We start from the raw sequence: 19,661 nt of genomic DNA, 5'->3' as shown, positions 1-19,661 counted from the left end.
CACCTATAGGCCTCGGTTTTGAGCCAACCGAGGCAGTAGATCATGTTCAGAATCTTGTCAAGTAAAAAGGTCAATTTTGGAGGGAACTTTTAAGTCTTTAGGCATCGGTTTGTATTTTAGCCGAGACTAGAAAAGCCTTTTGACACCGGTTGTGACAGAAGCTAGGAATATAAGTTCGACAAAACTATCAAAATTCCACCGCGTTCATATAGATTTCGGTTTCTCTTAATCTGAAGCCTATTGTGCGAATTTAAATACTGTTTTACTGGTGCAACTAGAAAAGGAAGAAGCATAGTTCAAGAACAAGAAAAAGTAAACAGAAGAAAGATAAGATGGTTCATTAATTCTAGTTCTTTAATTAGAGTTCAATGACATGCCACACACATACAAGTAATTGATATTGTGCCAAAACAGGTTTTTAATACTAAAAAGTATTTTCATACGTCAGAAAACAACAGGGGAAATGCCGCATGTATGATCAAGAAAACAAACACCGCAACCAAGAAAGTGGAGAATGTAAGCTCGTTCGGGCTATGGCGGATAAAAACGCAGAAAGCGCTACTTTCCTTGATATCTTCCACAACATCGTTGAAGGATAGGGGGAAAGCCAGAACTTGAGGACGTGGGTCAAGAATTTGTTAAATGAAATGTCTCGGATCTAAATATTGAAATTCGATGAAATTTAGTAATCACGTTTTTTCCGTTAAAAATAAGATGAGTTTTGAATTAATTATTGTAAAAGTCAATCAACTTCACATACATGTTATAGTAAAAAGAAAAAGTATTCAGATTGTCAGTGCAATTCTTTACTATTAAATAAAACAAATAATAAGTTGTAGGAGTATATAAAATTGTTCTTCTTATATCTAACGTCGACCTAGATCGAAGTCTGTAAATTATCCCCTCGAACATAAGAAATTTTCTACTGATTAAGTATGCTTTCATAATAGGAAGGAAAACAGAAAATTCTAACATTAACCGAAAGGAAAAGGGGGAAAAAAAATTAGACAATAAAGCAAGATTTTAAGAAATGCAACAAAATGGCGTTTTTTTTTTCAACATTTTTTACCGAAAGCAAAGATATTCTCAGTGGAAAACCATGAGACTAATCCCTTAGAAAGTAAAGTATAAATTAAAGAACAACTTCTCAGAAGTTCTGCTGCATTCACATATACAACAAAGTCGTGTTAACGATACCATTTATGCTCCATAACTTCAGGTAACAACAATAAGTGGCTGAGACCGTTTGTCAGGGCCGATCTTGAGGTTAAAGATGCTTTCAATATGCCAAGACCCTGCACCAAGGAAACATGCTAAAATGAGTAACTGCTACATATATAGTCTTGTAAAAATCAATCTAGGCTGTCTCTAGCCGATAACAAAGGCATAATAAAACAGGGAAGCTAAAGTTTTAAACTGCATCTTACCTCCTTGATGCCAATGGTGACAACCTTTTCCTCGACATCATTAAGATGTGTCTTTAAACGGTTGAGTAAAAGTACAGCCGAAGTGGGCGACATTCGTTCCACAACCAAGTCATCAGTAGCCATAAACATTGCTGGACCCTTGGCATAACCTTTGAGAATTCCAGCAGATGACTTGAGTGGTACTAATCTAAGGACTTGACAAGCTTCAATATTCTTATCGTAACTCTTGCCTACATCAGCTATATAGACAGGATTGCTCTCATTTCCTCTAAACCGATAATAACAATGATACTTTGAGTCCTGTTCATTAATTGGAAACATCTGCATGCTCAATTTAAACTGTGGGGCAAGGACAGGATTAATAAGCCTGTTCTGCACTTCCTTTCCTGTCAAATATTTGTTTCCATCTATACCAATAATGCTATTGTACAATCCATCAACGCTGCCAATTGAAGAATATCCTTCCAACATCCGAATAACTCCTCCCAATGGGAGGGTTAGAAAACTAAAAAGGAAGTCTACAAATTCTTCATCCCCTTGAGCAAACATTACCTTGCCATCTGATTTTCTCATAACTACTTTCACTTTGATTTGGATTGCATTCGTAGGAGTGCTGTTTCCAACAATAGAAGGAGAAAATTTTGAGTTATTGAGCAATGGTTTCTGTACTAAGAACAAATCTGTCAAAGTTGACTTTGACATTAAAGAACATTTGAGCAGATCCAGTACCTGAAAAAGGGACTATCAGTATAGGAAGGAATTACGTAATAAATAAATTGAAAAAGAAAAATTGGTAAAATGTTATATGTACAGAGCTAGCAATAATAAGCAACCAACCAGCTTTCAATTAATAGAGAAATGGCATTGACAAATAACCTTGTTCTTTGTGACATTCACTGTCATTTCCTGTACTGAACTCAAGCTTTTTACTCCAAATTTCTGTAAGACACCAAAGCTTGTATCCATTGCATTCGGAATGACAACCAGATCGTCCGTGACAATGAAAGTAGCAACATCATTTACAAATCCGTTGTAGACTTTGCCACTTTTGACAGAAACTAAACGGGCCAAAAGATTCCCACAATTACATCTTTGATTTTTGAAAGTGCTCAAAAGGTAATGGCTGCATCTAGGGAAGTTCATACAGATGAAATGCTTCGAGGGCTTAGCGTCATCAATGTTAAGTTTTATACTCCTACAATATTCTTCGGATGAGTTTCCCGGTTGCAACAGCATTTCCTTGCATGTCACTGTCAACAGACAGTCGTGAAGATTTGTCACACTTCCATACAACGAGCTTAAACAACCAACTCCAACCTGTCCCATATCTGACTTCTGCACAAGTCTGGCGATAGTTCCTAAAGGCATTGTTAAGAAGCTAAATAGAACATCCACAAAGTCCTTCCCTGCTTCTGCAAGTATGACTTTGTTGGTCTTTTTGTTTACCAGAAGTTTCAAAGAAACTCCCTCGTCTACTTGAGTGGCAGACATAGTTTTAAGAATTACCAAACAAGAAGCAAAATTGGAAAACTTTCAAAACCTGAAACAAAGTTCTTATATTGTCAACTCTGATTGATGTTTTGAGTATAACTATTCAAGCACGAAAAAGTGAGATGCAAATTCAATCTATATAAACAAGTGTATGCAAACCGGTCATTAGAACATAAGAAATTAATAAATAGATGTTTTTTACTGAAATCATTTGAAAAACCATTTTTAGTTGTTACACAACCTTAAATGGTCCATGTGATTATCCCAACATAACAGCATTTCCAAATAGTTTTGTGATCCGCAGAAACTGAACTCACCTTCAGAACCAATTTCAATGAACTGTAAAATTATTGTAACTTGGTCCCTAGAATTAATATATGACCCAAAAAATGATACTTTATGAGTTTTATAAAAACCTAAAGAATCTATTATAAAAATTCTATTACTTGTCAAGAGGCCAATCACAAATTTTTTTAGCTTGTGTATAAGTTAGCCTTAAGGCCACTTCTTTAACCTACTTAATTATTAAGATAACCTAAATACATATGCATCTATGTCACAGAATGAAGGTAGCTAGTTTTGAAACACTAATAATGACAATCACCGATTATAAATAATATTCAGACATTCCCATTTGTGTGAGGCAGATGATTACTAAAACTAATTAATTACTCAGATGAAAAGTATTAACACAAATAAGTTTGCAATATAGCAATAGCATGGCCATTAATGCAAAAATGAAACATGAATTAATTCTCACAACACGGAACGTGAGAATGAAATTCCCAATCCCCCGATCAGCGAAAAACAATCAGCAACACCGATTTGGAGGTGAACACGATAAAACATGAGAACATGAGAACATGAGAACATGAAAGAAGATTAATTACACTGTTTCCAAAAGCACTCACCCCGATGTGGAAGCGAGTGAATCGATGATCGTGGAAGTGAGAATTTGAGAGAACGAAATGAGCTGAGTGAATGAGCAAACAAGAAAAGCAACCATACCAAAACTAAGAAAAACTGATTGAAGAATGACTTGACTTTTGGGAAACACTTTATTTTGTCTGTGGCTTCTTCTATTGAATTTATAAACAATATACGTTTCTTCATTTTTTTTTTCGAAAATACCGTACATTGTTTTATGTGATATTCAATAAAAAAATGATTTGTTTTATATGATACTATTCTACACGTGTCACTTTTTTATTATAGAAAAATGTCTATTAAATTATAAATTGATTTTTCATTATTGAAAAAATATGAATAAGTTATAAAATAATTTTTATAAAAACATAATCATAAAAAAAACCAAAAAATTATAACTTTTTTATCTTGTAATTTTTAATTCAAAAAATAGTTGTTAAAAGGATAAAATTAAAAATTAATTTTTTATTTAAATTTAGAAAAATAAGTATTAAAAAGATAAAATTAAAAAAAAATTGTGTACATTAAAAGTGTGAATTCCCTTTATCAATAGTATAGAAGTATAGATTAATATAATCTTTCAATTATTTTATCTTTTACTTTAAATGAGTAATTTAAATTACCAACATTTCGCATTCTTAAATATTCATTTTAAATTGCATCTCTTCATTTATGTTACCCTTCTACCCAAAAAAAATTGCTGAATTAATAATAAAGCATAAAAATTAAATTAAATTTATTTTTACTACTAGGTAAATGGATTCGCATCCGTGATTTCTCAATTAAAACTTGTCAAAATAAAGAGGTAAAAGTTTAAAAAATAAATATGCTTAGTGCAAGAGAAAATCATATAACAATTTTATTTAAAAATATTTAAACAAAGTTCAAATAATTATAACACTCTCCCATACCAAATATAAAAGAAATCTAAGTTTTATCGTTCACAACTGATAAAATTAATTAATTACTTAGTAAGATTGAATTTTATTTAATCATGATTAAATTTCTTTTATCTTTTTCACCAACAATAAATAATAGAATAATTATAAAAAGCTTTTGAAATATTCTAATCCTTTTACACACCAAAATTTATACAATAAATAAAGAATACAATGACGTCGCAACCGGAATCGCGACGGGACGACGATCCAAAAAGAAACGGGTTTTAAAAAGAGATTTGGAGTCGCCACCATAGTTTATTATGGAAAACTATGGAAAAACCTCAAAACGATAAAGCACGGTCCTCGAAAACCAAAGATTGGGTTCGGGAGTCGGTTACGCGTGGGGAAGGTGTTAGCACCCCACAACGCCTGCCCTAAGGCAGTACCTTTAACTAAATGCGCGAATATGATGTGGTTTTCAAAATGTTTAACTATCCCCTCAAATAAAACTATAAATAAACAAAATATATTTTTTTAGTTTTTTGGGCCCGACAAGGATTGACCTTGCTCCTACGTATTCTCATTCAAAATGAGAAATCAGGGTTACGTAGTTCTAGTTAAAAGATTGTTTGTTGTTTGGAAAAGCAGATGTTTTTAATTTTTGGAGATTTTTATGTTTTTAATATTTTCGAGAAAAAAGAAGGTAATGAGTACTAGGCCGACGCGAACGGTCGCACGAGTACTCATACCTTTAAAATGATATTTAAATATTTTTAATTATTTTTGAAAAGAGAGATAACGATATTAAGCACTAGGCCGATGCGAACGATCACACGAGCACTCATACCGTTATCTACGTATTTAGGAAAACTTAAGGGTATTGAGTGCTAGGCTGATGCGGACGATCGCACGAGCACTCGTACCCATAAGTATTGAACACTAGGACGATGCGAGCGATTACACGAGTGTTCAACCTTTAAAACATATTTTTGGAAATTTTATTTAAGAAAAGAAGAAAAGGTTTTTAGCACAAGGACGACGCGAGCGGTCACACGTGTGCTTAACCTTCAAAACGTATTTTTGAAATTTTATTTAAGAAAAGAAGAAAAGGTTTTTAGCACAAGGACGACGCGAGCGGTCACACGTGTGCTTAAACCTTTAAAACGTATTTTTGAAATTTTATTTAAGAAAAGAAGAAAAGGTTTTTAGCACAAGGACGACGCGAGCGGTCACACGTGTGCTTAAACCTTTAAAACGTATTTTTTGTAATTTTTTACTTAAGAAAGAAGTGAAGGTTTCTAGCACAAGGACGACGCGAGCGGTCTCACGTGTGCTTAACCTTTAAAACATTATTTTTTTTGGTATTGCTTCCACCTCTACTGTGGACTTGCTTCCACCTTTCCTCCGCCCTTCCAACCCTTGCACTCTCGTCTCCTTTTTTGTGAATAATCTCCCCCTCAGCAATGGATGATCCACGAAGATCCAGGCCCCCTTTGCTTTTCTGTGCTTTTTTCTTCCGCCAAAAACCGAATCATAACCACCTTCCCTCTGTTTTCTCTGTCCCCTCCCCACCAAAATCCTCCTCTCCCTTTTTTTTCTTCCAAAAATCTTGGAAAAAATTCTCCTTAACCACCTTGTCCCCCCACTCCAGACATGCATCCCATACATCATCTCCCCACGTTTTTTATTTTCTTATTTCAATTTTATTTTATTTTTTTTTTATTATTATTTTTACTTTATTTTTAATTTTAATTTTATTTTTCAATTATTTTGACTAATTAACTCTATTAAAACAAAATGAATATAAAAAATAAATAAAAATAGAAATTAAATTAAAAGCAAAGATCTAAATACAGTGAAATAGAATAAAACAAAAGATAAAAAATGAAATAAAATGAAAATAATAGAAAACAAATAAAAACACATTTTTTTACAACCCGGACAAAATTGAGTGTTGACAGCTGCCCCTCTTTACTTAGATATTACTAAATAATATGAAAATTTAATCTTTTCGTATTATTTAAGTAAAGCTAAGTAAAGATAAAGACACTAATTTTGTCCGGGTTTCAATCATGAAAGAAAACGAACAAAATAATTCAAGTCACGATGCCCAAATAACCAATGTCAAGTAGAGTACCAGTAACAACAAAACTAAAACCTGGATTTGACCATTGCCTCGTAGAAGGCCAAACTCGTAGAACATAAATTTAAATCCGACCATTGCCATGCAGAGGGTCGATAACAGAAAAATAAAACCTGGATTTGACCATTGCCTCGCAGAGGGCCAAACTCACAGAACAGAAATTTAAATCCGACCATTGCCATGCAGAGGGTCGATAACAGAAAATTAAAACCTGGATTTGACCATTGCCTCGCAGAGGGCCAAACTCACAGAACAGAAATTTAAATCCGACCATTGCCATGCAGAGGGTCGATAATAGAAAATTAAAACCTGGATTTGATCATTGCCTCGCAGAGGGCCAAACTCACAGAACAGAAATTTAAATCCGACCATTGCCATGCAGAGGGTCGATAACAGAAAATTAAAACCTGGATTTGACCATTGCCTCGCAGAGGGCCAAACTCACAGAACAGAAATTTAAATCCGACCATTGCCATGCAGAGGGTCGATAACAGAAAATTAAAACCTGGATTTGACCATTGCCTCGCAGAGGGCCAAACTCACAGAACAGAAATTTAAATCCGACCATTGCCATGCAGAGGGTCGATAACAGAAAATTAAAACCTGGATTTGACCATTGCCTCGCAGAGGGCCAAACTTACAGAACAGAAATTTAAATCCGACCATTGCCATGCAGAGGGCCGATAACAGAAAATTAAAACCTGGATTTGACCATTGCCTCGCAGAGGGCCAAACTTACAGAACAGAAATTTAAATCCGACCATTGCCATGCAGAGGGCCGATAACAGAAAATTAAAACCTGGGTTTGACCATTGCCTCGCAGAGGGCCAAACTTACAGAACAGAAATTTAAATCTGACCATTGCCATGCAGAGGGTCGATAACAGAAAATTAAAACCTTGATTTGTAACTTTGAAAAGTTGATAAATGCCGAGTTAAACATGAAGATTTTGCAAACAATTCTCCTTGCTTCCTCTGAGATGATGTTATGTCATGATGGTGCATGAATGCATAGACACATGAGACTTTCATTTTGTTCTTTTCTTTTACTCTCGCTTCTCATCATCATCAATTTTTTTTTTTTTTTTTTTTTTTTTGAAAGTTCCATGCTTGGAATCCATTGTTAATATTGTCATCAAACACGATGTACGTTCAAAACGAATTCCTTAAAAACAACGTTGATATGTATAAAACCCTTTGATGAGCAGGAAGAAAGCGTAACCCTGAGTTAAAATTCTTTTTATCGCTTTTTGCAATCCAAATTAAATTGAACCCTGTGTGATGTGGAAGAATGGCTATGAAAAACAAATGAATAATGATTAACGTATGTGTGTCCCTCCTTTGGGGAAAAGTGCTATTAACATGTTGTGCTCCCATACTGCCCCAATTTTGCACAATGGAAAAGTGAAAAGATTTGGGTATGAAGGATTCCCCCAAATTGGATGATCTTCGATTGACAGGGAGACGTTTTTTTTTTTTTTTTTTTTTTTTTTTTTTTGAAAATAACACTGAATTGTGTCGTTCACCACATTATTCTGTTTCAAAGTTAAATTCGTGAGAAAGATTAGGACCAACAGTCTTCAGTCAGTGTGGACTTTTATTGGCTTGTACCGTGGCTAAAGGTCAAAGGGTTTTGAAAGAAAGGATAACAAAGGCCCAAATAAGTGTTTGATGGTTAAAGTCTTTAAACAAGAATCATTTGCAGGGTGCCCAGTCAATTGTCCCTAGGGATTTGAACTTCAAGCATATTTATTGTTGTTTTTTCTTTCTTTCCCTTTGGATCATTCTTTTCGTTGCCCCTGTTGTGGTCCTTTATGATACTTTCCTTTTCATTCTTTTTTTTTCTTTGGATGCTTATGATGTACCCTTTTAAATTGACGTCGACCTGTTAATGATTCTTGTCTAGGGTGATGAAAACAATTATGCATTTTGGCTCAAAAGGGGTGCAATTGGATGAACTGTTTTTTGACGATTGGATAACGAAAAACGGCCACACGTCACTCCGAATCTTGTTTGTCTGACTTTCTCTTGAATTTAACCCTGAAACTAAACTATGTAGTGCTTGACACATCAACTTCATTTTTCCTTTTTTTTTTGTTTCTTTTGTTTTCTCCTTCTTTCTTTTCTTTCTTTTTTTTTATCTCCCTAATCAATGGATTATCGGTGGTATGTAACATGATGAAAACTGCCCCAATATTAGGCATATGGCGAAATCCTTCGTCTTGTGAGAAACGAAAAAGTTAGGGTTCAAGTAATGTGAATGCAAATGCTTTATTAAGAAAAGAACACCGGTTACACCCAAAACCTTGAATCAGGAAAAGGCTCACCAACGATATTTTTTCAAAACTCCTTTTTCGAAAATACTATGTCCTTGACAACTTTATTAACAACAAACTCAACATGTGACCTTCTTTTTTTCGTTTTCCTTTTTCGACATCCTCCAGGACCGAGCTCACCAACCTGATATACCTGTGATGCTTTTATCAACAAGCGCTTATTTATTTTCATTTTCATTTTCCTTTGACCACTTAACAGCTCAGCGTGACATGCAATATTTCAGATGGAATGCAAACAACCAAAATATGAATGAACTACGCGAACTTCAATTATTAAAAAAAACACAGAGTACAATAATCTTTAACGATAATATCAACATCCCCTTAATAGCAACCACTATCACGGAATCATCATGCGTAAAACTTTTTTACTGCATCAGAATTAACTGGCAATGGTAACTCCTCTCCGTCCATTCTTGTGAGAATTAGTGCCCCACCAGAAAATGCTTTCTTCACTACAAATGGCCCTTCATAATTTGGAGTCCATTTGCCTCTATGATCTTTTTGTATAGGTAGGATCTTCTTCAACACCAGCTCACCTTCATGAAATTCTCTTGGCTGTACCTTTTTGTCAAATGCCTTCTTCATTCTTCTTTGATACAATTGTCCATGGCATACTGCTGTTAGTCTCTTTTCATCGATGAGATTGAGCTGGTCGAAACGAGCTTGAACCCACTCCGCCTCTTCTAATTGGGTTTCCATTAAAACTCGTAAGGACGGAATTTCCACTTCAAACGGAAGTACTGCCTCCATTCCATATACAAGCGAGAAAGGTGTTGCCCCAGTCGATGTTCGTACCGAAGTGCGATAACCATGTAAAGCAAAAGGAAGCATTTCATGCCAATCCTTATATGTGACCACCATCTTCTGCACAATCTTCTTGATATTTTTATTAGCAGCCTCTACTGCCCCATTCATCTTTGGACGATAAGGAGAAGAATTAAGATGATGAATTTTGAACTCCTCACATAACTCTGTCATCATCTGGTTGTTCAAGTTAGTGGCATTATCAGTGATGATCCTGTTAGGGAGTCCGTATCTGCAAATCAACTCCCTTTTTATGAACTTGGTCACTACCTTTCTAGTCACATTAGCATAAGAAGCGGCCTCAACCCATTTGGTGAAGTAGTCGATTGCAACTAATATGAAACGGTGTCCATTTGATGCCTTTGGCTCTATAGCTCCGATGACATCTATTCCCCACATCGAAAAGGGCCATGGTGCAGACAACACGTTCAAGGTCGTGGGTGGAACATTGATATTACTTGCGTACACCTGGCATTTCTCACATTTTCTCACATGTGTACAACAATCATTTTCCATAGTCAACCAAAAATACCCCGCTCTCAGTATCTTCCTGGCCATTGAGTGCCCATTCATGTGCGTGCCAAATGTACCCTCGTGTACTTCTTTTAGTATCAGGTCGGCTTCTTTTGCATCTACGCATCTAAGGAGAACCATGTCATGATTCCTCTTATATAGAATATCCCCACTCAAAATGAAACTGCCCACCAACCTCCTTAACGCCCTTTTGTCGTTTTCTGATGCCTTCTCGGGATATTCTCGGGTCCTAAGATAATGCTTGATATCAAAGTACCAGGGTTTACCATCTACCTCCTCTTCGATGAAATGACAATACACTGGCTTCACATGACTCTTCATTTCAATCATTGGCAATTCTGCATCTTGATCAACTTCAAACATCGATGACAAGGTAGCCAATGCGTCTGCTAATTGATTATCTTCTCGTGGTATATGATTAAACGTGATGGAATCGAAATACTCAATTAATCCCCTGATGTAAGCTTGGTATGGAATTAATTTAGTATCCCTAGTCTCCCATTCTCCCTTCAATTGATGGATGACCAAAGCTGAATCTCCATAGACATCCAGAATTTTTGCTTTAGACTCTATAGCTGCTCGAATTCCCATGGCACAGGCTTCATATTCTGCGATATTATTCGTGCAATTAAAACACAACCTTGCCGTCATTGGAATGTATTGATTCTTAGGAGAGATAAGCACTGCCCCTATTCCATGCCCCATTACATTCGAGGCCCCATCGAATAATATCGTCCACGCTTTTTCATTTTTGTCCTCTTTATTCTCAGCAAATAAAGCCATGATATCTTCATCAGGAAATTCAGGTTGCATTGGCTGATAATCACTAATGGGTTGATGGGCTAAATATTCCGCTAAAGCGCTACCCTTGATAGATTTCTGAGTAACATATACAATGTCGTACTCTGACAATAGCATCTGCCATCGAGCTATCCTTCCAGTGAGAGCAGGCTTTTCGAAAATATACTTGATAGGATCCATCTTGGATATCAACCAAGTAGAGTGGCTCAACATGTATTGCCTTAGACGATGAGTAGCCCACGCCAGTGCACAACAAGTTCGCTCTAACGACGAATATCGTTGTTCGCAATCTGTGAATCTTTTGCTCAAGTAATATATGGCATGCTCTCTTTTCCCATCTTCATCATGCTGACCCAATACACAACCCATTGAATTATCCAATACGGTCAAATACAAAATGAGCGGTCTTCCTGGCATAGGTGGACGCAATACAGGAGGGTCCTGCAGGTATTGTTTGACTTTTTCAAAAGCAACTTGACAATCTTCATTCCAGACTACGGCCTGATTTTTCCGTAGTAACTTGAACATTGGTTCACAAGTAGCAGTTAATTGGGAGATGAACCTAGCAATGTAATTCAATCTTCCCAAAAAACCTCGAACCTCCTTTTCTGTTCTGGGCGCAGGCATTTCCGTTATCGCTTTTACTTTGTCCGGATCAACTTCTATCCCTCTTTGACTAACAATGAAGCCCAACAATTTTCCAGACTTTACTCCAAACGTGCATTTGGCAGGATTTAACCTGAGTTTGTACTTTCTCAGTCTCTCAAATAATTTCCTTAGATTGAAAATATGCTCCTCTTCTGATTCCGACTTTGCAATCATGTCATCCACATAAACTTCAATTTCCTTATGCATCATATCATGAAAGAGTGTCACCATTGCCCTTTGGTATGTTGCCCCAGCATTCTTGAGTCCGAAAGACATCACCTTATAACAGAATGTTCCCCACAACGTGATAAAGGTTGTTTTTTCCATATCTTCCGGTGCCATTTTAATTTGATTATATCCCGAGAATCCATCCATGAATGAAAATAACGAAAATTTGGCCGTATTATCAACCAGAGTATCAATGTGTGGTAACGGGAAATTATCCTTCGGACTTGCACGATTCAAATCACGATAGTCAACACACATTCGAACTTTCCCATCCTTCTTAGGCACTGGTACCACATTCGCTACCCATTGTGGGTATCTTGCCACAGCCAAAAATCCTGCGTCAAATTGCTTTTGGACCTCCTCTTTAATTTTTAGTGACATTTCCGGCTTCATTCTTCTCAATTTTTGCTTGACTGGAGGGCATTCTGGCTTGAGTGGGAGTCTATGCTGCACAATATCGGTATCTAGACCCGGCATGTCATTGTAAGACCACGCGAACACATCTTTAAACTCCTTCAACAGGACACGCAATCTTTCCCTCACTTCCGTTTTCATACTAGTACCGATTTTCACCTCCTTTATCTCATCCTTCTCTCCCAAGTTAAGTATTTCAATCTCCTCCTGATGGGGTTTTATCTCCTTAGATTCTTGTTCCACTAATCTCAACAATTCCGGAGAGGGTTCCACATCATCTTCGAAATCATCTTCCGTATTATTGATAGGGTGCTCAAAATTAGGAATATTGATATCATTATTTTCAAAACAATCATTGTCACATCTGCATCATTTAAATTTATGAAAAAGTATAAATAAATAAGATAAACAAAGAAAAATGCCAAATGATGATGAAATGCAACTTTATTATCACGCTGAGTGAAAAGTAAAAAGAATCAATCCGCAAAACTTTAGTTCTAAAGCCCCAATCGAAACTATGAGCTTAATTAAAACTATTACATTTTGTTCACATTAAGCATCACAGGTAAATCTAGTGTTTCCCAATTGTTGAGTTGAGTATCAGGGGAGCAAGCCCACACAAAGCTCGAACTTTGAGGTCTTTCTTCATCCTCCACGGCTGCTATCTGGCCAGTGTTGATCCACCCAGCACTGCGGAAGCTTTCCTTGATGTCAACAATGTGAATTTTGCTCTCTCTGGGCCCTCGTCTTTCTGCACGGGCCAGACTGCGCTCTTTTCTTTCTTCAATCATCCTTTTCCTGTCTTCCTTGGTAGGTTTGTACCCCAAGCCATATCTGTTCTTGTTTTCAACGATTTCTAGAGGGAATGCTCGCCCCTGCCGATATTTGCCCAAACCTTCCCCATATATATAGCCCTTTCTTAGCATAATCTTGGCCATCATAATAGAAGCACATGACAGATGAGGATTTATTGGAAACGGTTCCACACAAGCATTTCCCACAATTTCCAACGATTGGAAGGCTGTCTCGAGAGCTTCTTCAGCCGCCTCGATGTAGCGCGTGGATGATGGTCCACTCACCAGAAGATCCTCTTCTCCTGATACTATCACCAGCTTATCTCCTATCACATACTTCAACTTCTGGTGTAGTGTAGAAGGCACAACTCCCGCCGAATGAATCCATGGGCGTCCCAACAGACAACTATAAGCTGGCAGGATATCCATAACCTGGAATGTTATTTGAAAAACGCATGGGCCAACTTGCATTGGTAAATCCACTTCTCCCATCACTTCTCTTTTACTGCCATCAAAAGCCCTCACAATCATTGAACTTGGCCTCATATGCATTCCTTCGCAAGGTAGCTTTTCCAGAGTTGCTTTCGGCATGACATTCAAGGAGGACCCATTGTCCACTAAAACACGCGCAATAACATGATCCAGGCATTTCACAGAGACGTGAAGAGCCTTATTATGTCCTCTTCCCTCAGTAGGTATCTCTTCATCCGTAAAGGTGAGATAATTATTAGCAACAATATTGCCAACAATACCCTCGAATTTATTCAACGAAATACCTTGCTCCACGTGAGCCTCACTGAGTATCTTCATTAGCAACTTTCTGTGTGATGCCGAATGCATGAGCAAGTCTAACAAGGATATGCGAGCAGGCATACGGTTTAACTGTTCCACCACCTTATATTCGCTTTGTTGTATGAATTTTAAAAATTCACAAGCCTCCTCCTCAGAAACTTCTCTCCTCTCTTCCTTGTTGGGGATTTCCTCTGTCTGTGCACCCTTCCCCTTTAAGAATTCTTTTGCCTTCGCGGCCATCGTTGATTCCTTATCATTAACTCTTTCTCGTGCCAACTCTGGTGATGTGAAAATTCGACCACTCCTAGTCATTCCACCTATCCCCGATATGTTTTTGACGACAGGGTCAACGCTTTGCGTTTCGCCTGACACATGCGTCCCATATCTCCATGGGACGGCTTTTTCGTTCTTGTAAGGAAAAGGAGCTGGTACATGGATAACTACAGGCGACCTTCCTTGAGTTGGTGGGATAGAAGTAGTCTTAGTGAAACGAATTACCAATGGTTCTGGTACAATCATGCCGGATTCATCACCAGTTTGTGCAAATACATCACCCTCCTCCCTCTTGTAGCATACCTGCATCAGACCACGATCTAGCAGGTCTTGCAGAATTTCTTCAAATTCAACACACTCCTCAATAGAGTGCTCAGCCTCTGGGTGGAGCGCGCATGCCATACTCTCATCATAATCACCCTTCAAGATACCCACTTTCAGCAACGCCTCCAAGATAAATCTCCTAGAGCTCTTGACTTCTTTCACATTTCTCACCAGCTCATGTTCTTTCACTTCGACAGCATTCGTCGAAGCACTTCCATGCCCAGATAAAGGATTGGCCTCGACATTAGGCTTATCCTCTTGGAACTTTAACCACCCAGAATCAATTAGAGTCTGCACTTTATGCTTGAAAGCCAGACACCTCTCAGTGGAATGACCAGCGGCCCCTCCATGATAACTACACTTTGCCTCTGCATCATAACCTCTTGGATACGGAGGCTGCAAAGGCTTCAGGGGACAAACGACAACTAGCCCTTGTTTGATAAGCTGAGGCAATAATTCCGTATAAGTTGTAGGAATTGGAGTAAAGTTAACATAATTTCTTTCCTGGTTCCTTCTTGGATAAGCATTTGGACCCACATTCATATTGGAACCTACATTTGCCCCTCCCCTCCAATTATTCGTCGGGATGTATTGTGGTTGATAGTATCCCGGTTGTTGTTGAGGCCTAATTTGATGACCAAATGACGCGTTAGCTGCATGTGGATGTTGACCCCAGTATGGTCGATAGTTATGGGTGGGAGCTTGACCTCTCCACACGGGGGTTGCAGATGTTGCATGCACATCTCCCTCCTTTCTTTTCCCTGAGTTGAAATTGGGTTTTTTGGAGTTTGCACCCGCCGACGAGCCATATGCAATCTTCCCATTTTTCAACCCGATCTCTATTCGCTCGCCTATCACGATGATATCGGCAAAATTTGAAGATACATTTCCCATCATATGTTCATAAAATGGTGGTTGAAGAGTATTTACAAACATTGCCACCATTTCTTTATCATACAAAGGTGGCTCAACTTGTGCAGCCAATTCCCTCCACCGTTGAGCATACTCCTTAAAACTTTCGTTGTCTTTCTTCGACATGTTTTGCAGCTGTAAACGATCTGGCGCGACATGTGTATTGTATATGTACTGCTTCACAAAAGCATCAGCCAAGTCTGCCCAACAACGAATACGAGTCGGCTCCAAATGGGTATACCAGTTTAATGCCACTCTAGCCAAACTATCTTGAAAAACATGAATGAGCAGCTGCTCATCGTAAGCATATGCAGCCATCTTTCTGCAAAACATGGTCAGATGGCTCTTAGGGCATGTATTTCCCTTATACTTCTCAAAATCTGGCGCCTTGAACTTATGTGGAATTTTGACGCCAGGAACTAAGCTCAATCTAGACACATCCCCAAATCCATAACTTTCATACCCCTCCACAGCCCTCAATCTTGCCTCTAGGCTCTCCAGTTTATCTTTCGCCCCATCAACATTACTAATTACCCCCTGAAACGAGGTATGTGGTGCAGCCCCTGTAGAAAAGCCCTCTCCGGTAATCACAGGCGGCACCGGAGTTACTCGTATTCCATCAGACATGCTTGCATGCATTCCTTCATTTATCATGGGTGCGGACATTACAACAGGTCCCTGAATACTGATTGGCGGTATGTTGACAGTGGTAGGGAAAGAGAATGAAGCCTGCTCCCCTTCTGTGTATTCTCCCACAGGTGGGGTGTAACCTGGAGGTAATCCATACATTGGGAACGGAACAGATTGGCTCCCAGAACTGAACACCGGAGGGTAATATTGAGCACTTCCCTCGACTTGCGCAGGCGTCGCCCCTCCCGTAGTCTTCAGGGCTTCGAGAGCCGCCAAAATCTGGGCCATCTGATCCTTCAACTGGTTGACATCGGCCTTAATAGATTCGTGTGACTGCTCCCAATTCTCCATGACCTTTGAGTTAGCTCTGGTCCTGTACGGATGTCGTGGAAAATTTGCCGTTGTTTTCTCACTTGTACTGCTGATTATTATTATTTTTTTTATTAAATTAAATTAGATAAGGATGAAAAATGCAAAACGAAAGAAAACATGATGCATGCTAGTGATAAGTGGAAATCACAGGATAACGATGACAATACTGATGGAAAATTAACACAAGCCGATACCAACAAACATCCCTTATCTTTCATTTAAAGGAAATTTGATCCATTACATAGTCTAAGGAACAAAACACATAATTCCAATGTACATCAATCCCGCGCCCGGGCAATGAAAGATTTCATCTCTCCCACCAACCATTTACAATGATTAATAAACAATTCTATTTCCGCTGGTGAGTTACAAAAATGAGTGCTTGCTTCAGCATTCGACACCATCCTGGGGATGTCTTCAATTGCCCCGTTTGCCAAAGCAGCCAACTGAGAGAATCTTTCCTTCCAGTGCTTTACAGCCATTTCTTGCTCGGCGATGTGCTCTTCCATTCGCTTTATCAAGGCCTGATGCCTTTCTTCAAAATCTATCGACCTCCATCGCTCCTCCTGTTCCTCGATATATTCCTCCATTTGTTTTATCAGAGTTCGATGCTCTTCCGCTGCTTCTGTTAGCTTCCAACGCTCCCTATTCATATCCGCCTCAAACGACATGGCCATCTCTTTCATCTCATGCCCCGCTTTTTCTATCTGAATCTGCGCTTCTCTTAATCTCTTCAGGGCTTCTCGTTTATCTCTTTTGGCTTCTTCGTAGAGGTGCTTCCACTCCTTCCCCTCTTCTAAAGCCACCTTCTTCTCATTTACCCTCATGGATAATTCCTTACTCGCGGCAGCTAGATCCTGTTTCACTCGAAATGTGTAATCCCTCTCAGCCTTCTGGCTTTTGACAAGGTTTTCATAAGCCCGCGACTTTTCTTCATTATCATTTTTCATATCCACAAGATCATTACGCGCCCTTTGTAATTCGTTTTCCAACTTAGCATTTCTCACTTTCAATTTATCCATCTCAGCCTTCAATTGTTGCACCTCTTCACTTTCTGGGGCTTGAGATGGTCCTTCACTAGTTGATTGATCCTTGATTGGCTTGAAAGGCAACTTGACCACTTTCACTCTCTCCAGAATCCAGGTGTGATAACTAATACTGCTATCCACTACTCCATCCCTCAAGTCCTTCTCTGCTCGAACAACATTTTCCCAGGCGCTTTTAACCTTTCTTAACAATTCGATGAAATGCCCGTCTTCGTAATAAATGAATAGGGTAGCAAGGTAATCTGATGAAGGTGCCCCTTTCATGGGATGCCCAAATTGTCTTTGCACCAAAAGGGGGTTGTAATTGATACAGTACCGGGCACCTATGAGAGGCACATTAGGAAAACTACCACAATGTTGTATAGCCAGTTTATTTCCAAGCCAAGGAAGGCGCCATTTTATACTTCTTTCGCTCAAGCCGGCAAGGAATCGGGCCCAATCGTTTCCTCCTTTACCTTTAAGCCCTTGGTGTGACAAAGTCTCCGATAGACTCTTAACGTCGACCATTTCCTTAAACACGCGCGTTGTCATCCATGTATACAACGCCGGTAAGCAACATAGAATCTTCTTTCCTTTTCTCTCATGGCAAAAACTCAAAGTCCCATAAACATATGCAAGAACTACTGTTACAGGATTCTCTGATCTGGTTTTACTCGCCACGAAGACGTCTATCGCGGTGTAATCCACGAATTCTTCTATTTTTGGAAACAAGACGATGCCATATATGGCAAGGGCTAATACATCCATGAAAGTTTCCCAATCCTCTTTATCAGCCAGATGATGTAAATACTGCTCTAGATATCCCTGTGATAACCCATGCACTTGATTCCTCATCATCATCCTGTCTTCAAGCTCCTTGGGATGTAATTTCATGATGGTAGCAATAGTGGGTATAGAGGCATGATGCTCTAAATGTTGATAGGGAGTGGTGCCTTCCAATGGCAAACCCAAGATATGCTCGAACTCCTCTATGGTTGGCGCCAACTGAAAGTCTTGAAATGTGAAACATCGAAGCGGAGAATCATAATATTGTGCCAAGGCTGTGATAGCGGGTATTTGTACTTCAACCTCCATTAAATTCAACAAATTTCCATATCTTCTCTGAAAGGTTTCTCTCCTTATAGTCTTAAGCCTTTTGCCCAAGTTTATCAGCCCGGTCAAATTTCCAACATGAGTCCTTAGACTATACTTCTTTCTTAAATCGGAAGAGTCAGTGTGCTGTGTAGCATCGGATCTTGTGTTAACATCCATCTCGTATGAAGTCAAGTAGGTACCTGTGATTTCCCTTAAAATTAACATGTTACTAAATGATGTATGAATATGATGCATGATAATAAAATAACATGACAAAACAAAACACATGCATGGTATGAAAAAAAACGAACAGCGTGAGGGTTACAGAAGCATATATTCCTCCCTTCGTGCCCTACCAAAGGTTCACTGCTTTGAGTTCAAAGTCAAGTATATGCAATCTCACAAAGATGATTTCCTGAACCTAAAGGTCAAAGGTCACTAGAGCTATGGCCCCCTTCGTAGCATTTCCACAACAGTCGAGTAATCAACTAGGTGTGAAAACACATATGAAGAGAACAGACTCTAGCTGGAGTTCTCACGATAGCCAAACAGGAAGTACATCCCAGAGTGACACCGCTACACAACTCCTCTAATTCTAAGCTACGCTCAGACCCGGGTATAGGGCCCCACTCATGATATGCCAAAAGTGTGTGTGTGAAGGGAGGAAATTATGCACACCCAAACCCTCACCTGCAAAACAACCAGAAAAATTCCCAGGCAGATATAAACATATTGTCTACCCTAGGGTTCGATATTCCACAGTTATTGCAGTTATTCCAAATATCACACATAGATAGAGAAAAGAGAA

General features: G+C 38.6%; 2 protein-coding genes across 3 annotated transcripts; both read right to left on the bottom strand.

The window, feature by feature from the left end:
- Positions 1–1,003: 1,003 nt before the first annotated feature.
- On the bottom strand, positions 1,004–3,975 carry LOC148197660 (uncharacterized). 2 transcript variants are annotated; one of them, XM_088115125.1, is made up of 4 exons: positions 3,809–3,975; positions 2,304–2,967; positions 1,428–2,156; positions 1,004–1,295 (listed from the first exon to the last, which is right to left on the bottom strand). In XM_088115125.1, the coding sequence occupies exons 2-4, from the start codon at positions 2,916–2,918 to the stop codon at positions 1,188–1,190; spliced, it is 1,452 nt and encodes a 483-aa protein (XP_087971251.1). In that variant the 5' UTR covers positions 2,919–2,967; positions 3,809–3,975; the 3' UTR covers positions 1,004–1,187. The 2 variants fall into 2 exon arrangements, with proteins under 2 accessions (XP_087971251.1, XP_087971250.1); XM_088115124.1 differs by having other exon boundaries at positions 3,830–3,975.
- Positions 3,976–9,555: 5,580 nt separating this feature from the next.
- On the bottom strand, positions 9,556–16,649 carry LOC148197659 (uncharacterized). Its single transcript, XM_088115603.1, has 3 exons — positions 15,186–16,649; positions 13,257–15,083; positions 9,556–12,951 (listed from the first exon to the last, which is right to left on the bottom strand). The coding sequence occupies exons 1-3, from the start codon at positions 16,647–16,649 to the stop codon at positions 9,556–9,558; spliced, it is 6,687 nt and encodes a 2,228-aa protein (XP_087971729.1).
- Between the last annotated feature and the right edge of the window lie 3,012 nt (positions 16,650–19,661).

Source organism: Vigna umbellata, chromosome 5 (genome assembly GCF_029865625.1).
Source record: "Vigna umbellata cultivar VRB3 chromosome 5, Vumbellata_1.0, whole genome shotgun sequence".
Taxonomy (NCBI): Eukaryota; Viridiplantae; Streptophyta; class Magnoliopsida; order Fabales; family Fabaceae; genus Vigna; species Vigna umbellata.
This window is presented reverse-complemented; position numbering and strand designations above follow the sequence as displayed.